The sequence below is a fragment of the Strigops habroptila genome, chromosome 9 (genome assembly GCF_004027225.2).
Source record: "Strigops habroptila isolate Jane chromosome 9, bStrHab1.2.pri, whole genome shotgun sequence".
Classification (NCBI taxonomy): Eukaryota; Metazoa; Chordata; class Aves; order Psittaciformes; family Psittacidae; genus Strigops; species Strigops habroptila.
In genome coordinates, this window is record NC_044285.2 from 8948738 (window position 1) to 8961264 (window position 12527).

The 12527-nt window shown below is 40.9% G+C and overlaps 1 protein-coding gene across 8 annotated transcripts in view; it reads left to right on the plus strand.

The window, feature by feature from the left end:
• Positions 1-12527, plus strand: part of ARNT2 (aryl hydrocarbon receptor nuclear translocator 2) — a 103865-nt gene that overhangs the window by 47712 nt on the left and 43626 nt on the right. For all 8 annotated transcript variants that reach the window (XM_030497661.1, XM_030497664.1, XM_030497663.1 and 5 more), the window contains one exon: positions 11473-11575. In XM_030497661.1, coding sequence (XP_030353521.1) covers positions 11473-11575 — 103 coding nt within the window. The remainder of the gene's footprint in view (positions 1-11472; positions 11576-12527) is intronic.

Consider the following 12527-nt stretch of genomic DNA (forward strand, 5'->3'; position numbering starts at 1 on the left):
GCACTTAGAAGTGATGCCCAAAGTCTGCGTGTCTTCAGCTTCTCTTCTGTCATCAGTTGGTTTGATCAAGCACAGTTTGCCAACTCCATGTGGCAAAACAGAAAGCTGAAGTGGGTGAGTGAGAGCCGTCTGAGTCTGAATGTGCTGGGCTCTCAGGAAGGAAAACAAGGGAAGTTTTAAATATTCTGTGCATTAAATGACACGTATGGGACTTAGTGTTTCCTTTGCCAGTGGATCACCATGTTTTTCAGTTGAAGCGAATGAAACAAATCTTCCTTCAGTTGTGGCTGTGTGACCAGTGACTGTGGTCCCATGATCTTACAGGGGTAATGCAGAGGGTGGAATCTGGCTTTTTGTGTTGTATCTGTAAGGAAAAGGATCTTAAAGCCTTGGAGCACCATTGCTGCCCTTCGACACACTGGACAATATCACAGAAATAAGAAAAACCCAGTTTGCTCTCAAAAAATAGGTACTTCCAAATGATCGTATTTTAAACGTATGGTACATTTAATCTCTCTAACGGATTCCAAGTCAATTTTGTTTTGCTTTGGTCTCTAGGGCTGTTTATGAGGGGAAAAAAATCCCCTATGTTGGGAGAAGCCCAACTCCTACACAAGTGCACCGTGCCAGTGGTCTGTCTCGCTGCTGCTGAGGCACTCCGTTTGGGTGGATAGTACTGGAAGGAAAACTAGTGATAACAAGTTGCATTTTTTTTAATTATAATGGTGTTTTAAAAAGGTCAGTACCTGTTTTTACCAAAATAAGGAAGCAACTTGAGCTTAGTACTCTGAGACAGACCTATTACACCTGATGAGCATTAGGGAATGCTTTTAGGGTGAATTTTCAAGTGCTTGGGCATGCATGTGCAAGCAGGTTTTGCAGTTGTTATTTCTCTTCAGTCTTCACCTTGAGTTTTCTCACTTGGAAACTGCCGTGTATTTAGGTCTGTTATCACAGACGTTTGACTGGATCATTTTCAGTTGCTGTGTTTCAAGTGCGGTGGGGGTTTTTTAATGTTCAATATTTATTCAACTTGCTCTGTTTTGTTAAATGTGGTGACATGGTGAAATATATGGAGTTAAGTGATTTTCTTGATGTTTAAGAAATACTAGTTTTTCACGAATACCTGACCAACTTCTTTGGTTAACACATTGCCAGTAAAGCAGTTCAATCCTGCCTCTTGGAGCCTTTGGCATGGGCCCTGCTTGCAACCCTCTGTAAATCTCAGGTGCTCCACTACTTTGATGGGAACTCCACAGGTGCTGGGATGGTGCAGTATTAGCCTTAACATCTGCCCTGTGGAGATCTAGCTTATTTTAAATGAACTAAAGGAGTAGCCTGTGAAAACAGCCAGAGAGCATCCTTGGGCTTTTCGTTCTTCCCCCTCTCTCTTGCTTCTTCTGTGTTTAAATTTAATTCTGTCCCCAGCAAAATATCTCACAAAGTCATCTTGCAGTCATTATTTCCTCTAATGGACTATTCCATGGTGTGTCACTAGCTCATGTGGAACAGACCACAGCCAAATTTCAGAACCAGACCATACCAGTATTTACTAATAAAGCATATATCCCAGTTACTTCAGTTTGATAATGAAGTACAAGTAATACAGAATGCTAGGACCTGAAGCTTTTTTGGCAGCAGTGAAGTGTTTTTCAGTAAATCTTCCTGCTGAGCATTCAAGTGAAACAAATAGGTTAATTTAAAAGCTACTTACAGTCTTTATGTATTGATTTATTATGCAGCTGTGAATGGTAAAAGAATAAATTACATATTTTGGACTTATTTTGTATAGCTGTCCTGTCATGGGAGTCTCTGCTGATGATGCTTTGGAGTAACTGTTTCTGGGGTTTTCCATCCTTTTTCCTAATTATAGAAAGTCTGCTCTGTCTTTTGAGGAGCTCTTTGTATCTTGGATCACTGGCAAGCCTTAGTATGATCATTTTCCCCAGCTCAGGCTTTCCTTCGAATACGTCTGATAGTTGTAACAGAAATGCTACCCCAACTGTCCAGCTCATGGAACCATGAACTTGATATTTGTCTAGTGGCTGAGCCTGAACGTACCTGGGGAGATCAGAAAGTGGCTGAGTCAGGACTTAACACAAACCTATAGCAAGATGAAGCTTCTGCTGCTGAAGTTTAAATGGACATTGCAAGGATGAAAAAAGAGAGGAGCATTGTCCTGCTTTACAGATAGGGAACTGAAAATGGAGATAGATGCTGTTGTGTTTATGTCTAGGGAAAGCTTATTCATCTGTATGGGCTTCTATAAGCTATTTTATTTAGCGTGCTGAATGTTTCCTGTACATAAGATAACAGTTGTTGAAAGTTCAAAATACATTTAGTCCTTAAAATGTTTTTGGTTTGTGTTACAACTTAACTTTGAACATGTGCTTTGAATTATTTGCTTGGGTTTTTATGTCCAGTTTTCCAGGCCCATCAGCGGAGAGACTCGCATGTGATCTGTAACACTATCCCTTCAGATAGTCCCTTAAAATTAACTCAAGAGCAAGGCTCAAAAGCCCACATAGTTCCCTTTTTAATTTAATTATAATGATGCATATTTGTCCAACACTGTGGAGAATTACACGATGCAGACCGGTTAGTCAAACATGAAGACAGGCACAGCAGAAACCTTTTGGCCTCATGAGCTTTTATAAGAACAAGTTGTATTAAGCAAACAGCTGTCTAATGTGAGGGGTTTCTTACTGAAAAACAAGAGGGGGTGAGAAAGCTTTTCAATTCCCCTTCTGTGGGTGAGTGTCTCCAGTTGGTAAGTAGGGGACAGAGAGAGATGTAAAAATAGCTACATTGCAATTGCATTACTCTTTTATTTTTTTTAACGTTGGTGTTGATTGGATCAACCTCTTCATTCTATTGTAAGAATGTCATAAGTTGACTCTAATGCTTATACAACGCCTTTTGCAATTAGATGATGTAAACCTTAACATATTTCGAGAGATTCAGATAGTCCCCCTGAGAAGCTAGGCTAGTGAGGAGAGTGAGCTTTGATGGTTTATATTTATAATCATAGAATCATAGAATGGTTTGCATTGGAAAGGACCTTCAAGATCATCTAGTTCCAACACCCCGCCATAGGCAGGGACACTTTCCACTAGACCAGGTTGTTCAAAGCCACATCCAGCTGGCCTTGAACACTGCCAGGGATGGGACAGCCACAGCTTCTCTGGGCATCTGGTTCCAGTGCCTCACCTCCCTCACAGTAAAGAATTTCTTCTTAGTATCTAATCTAAATCTACCCTCTTTCAATTTAAAGCCATTTCTTTTCCTTATTTGGGCTAATTTTTTGCATGAGCTTGGACCCTGTTCCTAGCTGCATCTCCACTGCTGGCTGACCACAGGCAAGAGAAATCGGTCCTTTGGGCTTCACTGTCCTCATCCTTAAAATAGGAGTAAAGGTGTGGATCTCCTCTGAATGTTGCTTTAATGTCTGCCAACAACATGTACATGCATGGAGTCAGTCAGGTATTTATTTTGTATACTGACATATTTGTTTATCAATGTATTAGCGATGCTCTGTAATGTAGTGGAGTGTGCAGTGGGGTAGGGACAAGGTGCTGCTTCCTGCTGCATGATAAGACAAGCACAAGAGAGCAGGGAGGCGCCAGCCTGTGAGAGCTAAAGCAGTCTCCTAACATTTGGGTGGAAGGTGCTGCGAGCTTTGGACCAAAAGCAACTGCATTTTATCCCTGCATCCCACAAGCTTCTTGTTGATATGTGCAGTATAATGACAGCCGGGAAGTCCTATGTTGTCCCTGAATTTGTTCCAGGCTTCTTGAGGCTGACTGATTTTACAGCTGTGTTGTATTCTCAAAGGATATTATTATACCAGTGTCCCCATGGCTTCATTCTTCTGGAGAAGTTGGGCCAGAGCACAAAATCCTATACACAGAGGACGGAGGTATGACTGTTGGCTTGCTGTACAGCCTTGCTTGTAAGGTGCAGTTTCCTGTGGGGAGCAGTCAGACCAGCTGGGAAGCAAGGCTCGGGAGACCTTGTTCCCACCCGCAGGGCTTCTTCAAAGTCCTACTGACCCACTCTGTGAAAGATTTGATAGGATTCTGATTTTAATATCAGGAAAGATTTAGATCACATCAACCATCTCCACATCATCAGGAGCGTGTTCCCCCTCGCCTATGTCCTGAGCATCCCATAAGTTTTGATTATGGTCCATAAAGGCTGTGACACCAGCAAGGGATGACCTGTGCTACCCTTCCAGGCTCCCGCACCCACAGTCTGGAGAACAGACCCTTTCCACATGTAAGTTAAAACTATAGGTACACCGCTAACAGCGCAGCTGATAATTATTTTGCATGAATCCAAGTATGAAAGAGAAGAGCCTGCTGCCTGTTATGAGCCCATCTGCTCTGCATCATCATGAGCCCTGGCAGCAGTCCCACGTGGCGATGCTGTGTCTGATGCTGGGGAAGGCAAAAGTGTTGGGAGTGCCAGTGCCTGCACGCTGGGGTTATTTGTCAGTGAGCAGGAGGGTTGGTGAATGAGTTAAGCATCACGAGTTAGCCAGTTTGTTCTGTAAAAACAACCTCATCAGGCTCTTACTTTCTAGAACTCTGCATTCTTCGTGGTCTCTTGATGTGTTTTAAATGTTAACTAGAGTTGGTGTCTTTTTCTGTCAAAGATTTAAAAGACTGTAAATTGCTTAGCAAATATGAAGTAGTGGTGTTAAAATAAACAACAGGTTGGCAGGCATTGCTTATGAGAGCTGCACTGTAACCTCCAATGTGAGTGAGAGGTACGCTGTAAAGTCAGTGCTGGTTTTGGGTGCACAGTGTGACTGGTGCCAGTCATATGGTTCTGCCGTTAGTTTGTATGGTGAAGTTAGCACGCTGTTAAGCCCACCTGTTTTGAGTGTCCAGGCTATTCTTACTGCTCATGTGTTTGCTTTCCCCTCAATGAGGGGCCAAAGTGATGCTTTTTTTTTGGTGGATACAGTTTTGTTAGGATTGTATTGTTTGGTGCATTTACTCTACATAGTTCCTGTCCTTGGTGGTGTGATGCTGAAGGGATGCTCTGTTTTTAGAGGATACTTGGATGAGCAGCAGCATATTTCTGGGCAGTTGCTCTTGGTCTCACCAACCCTACAGTAGATACCTTGTCATTTGTAGGGCAGGGACTTGGGCTTTCAGGACAGGGAGTATGTATGTGGTAGATGTGACTGTGCTTTTATGAACATTACTTTTATGTAAATAATAAACCCTAGAATGCTGAGAGAAGAGCTGTGTGACCAGGGTTATTTTTTTATGTGTATATTGTTTTATTTGTATATTGAGAGCTGCTTCTGCTTTATGTAAATGTGAGTTCCTGGAAGGAGAGCCTTCAAATACTGTGTTTGCATTGCAGCTTTGGTTCTTTATGTGTTCTTAGATCTTCTGAAATTTTGGGGTTTTTTTATATTGGGATCTACAGGGTGGATGTATATTTATTGAACTTAATAGAACTTAAAGCACTTGCTGAGCTGTATTAAACATAACAATTGTAAGGGTATACATTTTTAATGGGTTTTATTTTCTTTTAACTGTTGAATTCATGCAGAATAACTGCTTTGCTCTGGCATGAGCTTATGAAGAGTAATCTAATATAAATTCATCAAATTTAGGCTGTTTAATGTTATTGGAGACATGTTATTTATGTGTTCATAATGCATCCACTGTTTTCAAGAGGAGCTCTGCCAATTGAATACCTCAGTTGGTGTAAAGCTGAATGTTCAGCTATAGTTGGTGCATATGAATAAACTGATAAATGAAAACTTAAAGAAGAGTTTCACTTTGTTTTCTGGAAGCTCATGGTTTATCCCAAGCAGTGACCTGTAACTTATATGCATACAAACTGTTTTAGCTGAGAACACGCATCTTTAAGCTGATCTCTGCCACTAATTTCTAAGGATTTAATGTACTAGTAGAGAGCATCACCATAGAAAAAGACCTTTGTTCTCTGACCCTTCAATTTGAGGGCCAACTTACATCTGGAGCTGTGTCCAGAAGCATCAGTACCTTGACCATCACTTTGCTTTTATTTTTAATTATTTCCTCTTGTTTTCCTGCATCCCTGTTTTGCTTTTTCCATTTTTTTTTTATAGTAAGATAAAGATGGTTTTAGTTTTCATAAGGATTTTTGGGTGCAGTATTCCTGTGTACTGTTTGTCTTCCCTGAATATCCTGTGGAGTATTTTTGATGAGCACAAAATCATCTTTTGTTATCTTGTCCAAACCAAACTTAGTTTATCCTTTATTTTATTTTGCCTGGAAAGAAATATGTGGACAATCCGGTGGCTGAGAATAATTACGAAATACCTGACTTGTTCTTTGTAAGACACTGTCATCTACAGCACAAAGCTTGCTGGGCTGTTGGAGGTATTGAGGGCGAGGTGAGACTCCATATATTAATTCAGACTGTTTCCTCATCAGGTCCAAGAATGCATACAAGACAGCAGTCCATCTACTGACGAGTTAGAGAGAAGTGGAAAATTGTATCATGGTCTTTGCCAGTAGTATTTTTATGTGCATGAGGCCAAAACAAATTTCTTCTGATCTTTGTAAGGAGGCAGTAGTCTTTTGTTGCAAAAGAGGGGTATTTCAATGCTGCAGACTGGATGTGAATACCCTATGGTTGTTTCTAGAGACAGTCATTTCAACTTGAACTGATTTTTTTTGCAGAAGAATGCCCCTATGTAACAGCCCTTCTTTCTAATTAGATACTATAGGATTCTTAGTACCTGGAAATCTAGCAGAGAAAGCATTTGTGATAGAATTAGGTGTTGAAGCTTACTTTGAATCTACCAGAAAAAAAAAGAAAAGAACTGAATAACAAAGAGCAGACTGTGTTTGATTACCAGGCTATAAACCTTAGCAGGCAGTGCTTAAACATGGAGGAACAAATTTTCTAGCAGGCTGGTGCTATTGTGTAAAGATGGATTTGAGCCAAACTCCCAGATTTGAAACCCCAGGAACTTCAGTAGGCTGAGACCAATCCTTGGCTTAGGTTCATCTCAAACATTGCAAGCACAGCAAAGGTATTGAGCATTCACAGTAGCAACCAGAGATCCAAAAGGGGAAGGTTTGTGCATAATCAGTTCAGTATTTACACATGCAAGAGGCATATCAGTGCCAATATGAATATTTGTCACCTCGATCATTTTGTTTGAGAGCATCTTTGAAAACCTGCTGAAGCATAACACGAAGGGAATGTTTCTGGCATGTATCCTAAGTACTTGAATCTGTTACCTACTAATCCATTTATTGGGAAGAGCTTTATATGGCTTCTCTAATTTTACATCAATAATGAATCACTTGCAGACTGTCCTCACCTCAGTGGTACCCTCTCACAGCCCTTTCCTATATAAACACCTGACATCAGGTTCCTGGGTTGAATCGTGGATTCCTGCTCAGAGGACAACTGGTTTATTACAGGTTTAAGCAATCCTGCCTTCTGGATGGGGACTCTAGTTGGTAGATTTCCACACATTATCAATTATACCCAGACCAACCAGAGAGATTTATGTGCTGGTTTTAATAAGCATTGTGCTCATTTATTTGCTTTCTCTTCTGCAGCAGAGTAAACTCTGGCTTCCTCCGAGTTGTGCAGCTGCTGTAAATGGTAATAAGACAGCAGTGTTGGTCACAGCAGTGCTGTGTTGGAGATAGAGCAAGTGCAGGATAAGTATCTGAGGGTTGTGTCTGGAGCTGGAGGGGGGAAAAGTTTAACATGAAAATGAACTACATGCAATTACCAGTTTATGGGGAAGCTCGTAAAGGGATCCAGCTGGTGGTGGCACTGGGTTGTTAAAACTGTTCTTCTGAAGAAACTAGAAGAAATGTGCACCATTCAGCAGAAATTGTCAGAGCTTCTTCAAATATTTCCTGTTCATGAGAATATAATGGCCAAATTTAACATCACATGTACTTTGTGTGTGTTTCCTCTGGAGAAACCTAAATGAACATTTATCACTGGCATAGCAGCACCAGTATAAAAGCTGCAGGAATGCATGGAGATATGAATATTTTATGTTTCTGTGACAGAGCCATCATCAGAGCATGCAACCTCCTTCAGCTGAGCTGTTTGAATGACACTGAGTTGTGATTTATGCCAGTTTGCTTGACTGCAATGTGGGACCTGCTCAGGTCCATCTCATGAGCAGCTGCAGGGAACTGGAGTTGATAGTAAAGCAGGTAGAAGATGATTTTGCAATTCCCTGCTGGCAGAAGCAGGGTTGGTGTGGGTCCATTCCCTCCTTGGGGTCTGGTGTGGACTGGTGAGGAGCCTGGGGAGAACCATCTCTGACTTTTGTCTTGGGAACAGGTGAAACTGTATTGTCATAGCAAACAGAAGTCAGGACAAATAACTGTGGTACCACTCCAGCTTGTCGTCACTTCACTGTTTTCCATCTCTCTGTACTTCATTAGAATTATCTGGTAAAATCTACATGCTCTGAGTCTACATCTAGGGGTTTTTTAGCAATTAGCATGAAAATAAGAAGGGGTAACCCTGTATCCAAATTGCCATCATTAAACAGGAGAGCTCTCCAGAGGAAGCTTTCAGTGGTGTGTATGCAACAGTATGGGCAGACACAGGGTGCAAGGACTTGGGAGTATTATGCCGATCTTTTTCCAAGCTGGCATTTACCTGTGCTGCATGGCCACGTTGGTTGCATGCAGATCTCACACTGGGTTGTTTCCCAGTTCACTCTCCATGATATGCTCCAGACATCTGGTGACACTGGTATTACTAACTTAAAAGCTGGGTCTTGGGAGGTCCTTCTTATGTCAAGGAGTAAATACACTAACAGGCTTGTTTGAACTAAATTTAACCGTTTGTCCTTAGTCTATTCACCTGTAATTCTTCCTCTTTTTAATATAATTTGATCATAAACTTCTAATAATAGATGAGGAACAAACTGCTTGTTCTTTATCAAAATCTGCATTGCATTGCTAGAGCTCTGCAAGGTTAACATATGCACGATGGACTATTGAAACAAGCTGCTCAGAGCTTTGTCGTAATATCTGTGTACCAAACATTTCTGTGACTTATACTCCTACAGGCCCCCTGCAGTGATTTTGTAAGTCAGGGCAAAATTTAGACTGCTACTTGTTATCTGGTACATATTTCTAAGACATTGCCAAACAAAAGGCTAAATTTAAAAACTGACTTCTGTTGTCAGGGGTTTCAGACGTGCCAAAGGAACATGTATCAGCAATTTTAGGCTTAGCTGCCACGTAATTGTGAAGTGTTCTTATTTTTAGAGATGCTCCTGGATGATGAAAACTGAGAAATTTCTCTTGGCTGTTTGAGTTCCATTTACTGTCACTGCTTCTTGATTACTAGTGTCACTTCAAGAATTTATATTGAAATGGAAAAAAAAGTGCACAGAAAACAATTCCTCTTTTTGTTTACATGACAAAGGTATTGTGTCCAAAGAGAAAAATGCTTTTAATGCTTTCATTTGGCTTTGCGTACTCATAAGGACAGCCATGGGGTCCTGCACATATAATGTCTTCTTTGCTTCGTTGTGTATTGCCTTCATCTGTGAGTCAGTTTGTCTTATCCCTAATGATATTTTATTTCTCTAAATTGTTTGAATAAGTATGAGGATGGGCAAATAGACTGTGCTTTGGTTATAGAAAATGAGACAGAGACAGACTCTCTGATGCAGGGAGGGGAAGTGTGTTTGAAGCTCAGATCCATCCTACATCATAGAGTCAGTATAACTGAGCTGGGAAATGTGGTGGTACGATTTCTTCCCAGCTCATACCTGAATCATATATCAACATATAGCCCAGTGATTTGAATAGAAGAATCTTTAGGAATTGTTCCCAGGGTTGCTAACTTCTTAACCTTGGAGATACACCAAATGACATCTAACCTTCTGTTGACAAGGATGGCTTTCCTCCAGTAGTTACCTTGAGGGTACCTTAACAATAAGATGCTGCTGCCTAGTTACTTACCTGAAATATTAATCTTTAAACTGCTTTGTAGTGATTTTATTCTCATTCATGGATGGAGGTAAATATTTTCAGTTAAAGTAATTCTGAAATTAATGTTTGGCAGTAGGATTATTTCAGAACTCTATTTTTGGACAGGGACTTCTAAGTAAATCTGTTCAGGGAGACTTTGAATGTATTTTGCATGATTTCTTCAATTTAGTACAGTCTGGTATCTTATGTTCCTGTAAACTTGGCTACTTATATCACAGTAAAGACTGAAGCTTATTATTATTTCAGTTATTGAAAGGTACCCACCTTAAACATGTAGGTTTGCTCATGGCCATGTGTCATCAGCATTGGTGGCTGTCATTTAATTGTCTAACAGCTATTCCACAGCATTTCTCTTGCCCACTGTCACTTTTGTGGCTGTGTCCAGCCCCGAAGCATTGTGTATCTGGGCCAGCGGTTCATTTCTAGGCTGTTACTAATGTGCAAGATTTGATAGTCATCTGTTAGCAATTGAGCTGTAGATGCAAAACTCCATTCTGTTAGTTCTTTGGTGATAAACAATAGGATTCTAGGTGATACCCTGTACTCTGCAATCACTGATCTGAACCTATCTGTGGTAATCACTGCCTTCTGTTTTGTCTCAGGAAAATGGAAAGATTTGTCTGTGACCACCTTGCTACCTTTGTTTTTTAATAAAGACCTCCCCAAACTCACTGTAGGAGTGTCAGCTCAGCACTCCCTCCATCCTATCCTCTCTTGGGATGACTTGGTAGCTGTCATCCCTTTTCAATGCTGTGTCTGTGGTGTGAGATTCTGAGGTTTGTAGTCAGCTTATGCTGATCAGCAGGGTCCAGCCATGGACCCAGACTCATGTTGCCCTGTGGTAAGTCAGATCATCTCACTAATCCGGCTGAAAATTAACTTTAAAAATATGCTGTTGTGTCAGGTTTTTATCACCTCTGAAAAGGTCCCACAACAAGTGCTGTTGTGACATATCCTGTATCTCATCATCAAGGAGAAAAGCTTGGTCTTGCATGTTCCTTACCATCACTGCAGCTCTGGCTGTGTGAGGTGGTGTTATGGTGAGAGCATTCTGGATAGACACAAGAGCACAGGGAAAGAGGAACAGCTGTCAGGGGAATAATGCATGTTGCTTTATCCATACTTCTGGTAAAGAGTGGAGCAAGCAGATCAAGTCAGAAAGCTGTGCTTGCTGTCATTGTCTTCTCTGCCTCCAGGCGTTTGACCCTGCCTTGGAAGTTGGTCTTGGGACAACTGAGAAAAGAGCCATTGCTGTTGTGACTCAGAGTCAGCTTTGCTGAAATCATTAGTTAAGCCAGCACATAAGCAATGCAAGACCAGCATCAAGATTTCTTCTTGGTATTGGTATTTTTTCCCCTAACTGGGCTAATGGCATTTAGCTTATGAACTTACTGTCATCTTAATTTTTAGTAAATGGAATTAAATTTATATACTAAACATCAGTTGCTCTCTCTGACTTTTGTAGGACGAATCCTGGACTTGAAGACTGGAACAGTAAAGAAGGAGGGTCAGCAGTCCTCAATGAGAATGTGCATGGGATCAAGGCGCTCTTTCATTTGCAGGATGAGGTATGCATTTACCTTGTATTCCTGTGATGGTTTTGGTCCCATCTCAGGATAGATTCAGACATTTTGTTGCACTAATTTGACCTTGAAACTGTAATGACACGCTCCCATTAAGCATTTCCAGAATGCTTGTTTATGGAACTGGAGTAAAACTGAAACCTTTCTTCCTTTATAATTCATGACAAAACAGCACCAAATTTGTGTGTTGCAGTTATTTTTATCCATGTGGGGTGTAGGATGCTTTCCCCAGAGAACTTCATGACAACTTCACCCCTGGAATGTAAGCCATTGTCTCTTCCAGTCAAATTGTTTGAATCGGTACTTTAGGAACAAGGCTTTCGCAAACCCAGCTCTGTGTATTTTTTCAGCAAACCAATAATATTAAAAGAATCTTGAAGACAAACAGGAATTCAGTTGCAAACTTGCCAGCTATGTAGGAATTAACCTAAGCCTGGTATGAATTAACCAGATGTCAGCTGGTTGATGCTAGATAAATGAGTAATTGTGAGAGGGTTTTTATTTTGCAATTTTCCAACTTCTCCTGCATTGCTTGGGCTTCTTGAAAGAGATTTGCCTGACCAGTGCTTCTGGCTGGGGCTTGTGGGCACTTCTGTTGTTGTAGTGCTAATGGGATAAAATGCCTGTCTCTATTGCAATAAATTTCTGTCTGTGTGGTTAGTGGGGAAAGTACAAAATTGCATCTGCAGCCTATATCCAGTATATATGCTGAAAACAGATGATGCAAAATTTGTTACGGAATGAAACACGCAAAGTAAAATATTTGACACATTACAGCAGATGCCTGTACTTTGGTTATGTGGTGGATTTTCTGCCAGTCATGTGAGGAGGCTGAATGTATGGCTCTTGGGTGCCTTTGTAAGGATTTTTTATGTATTTTATACCTCCAAGATCAGACTTCAGAGCTATAGCACCTTTTCCCCCTTAAGCCAGGAGA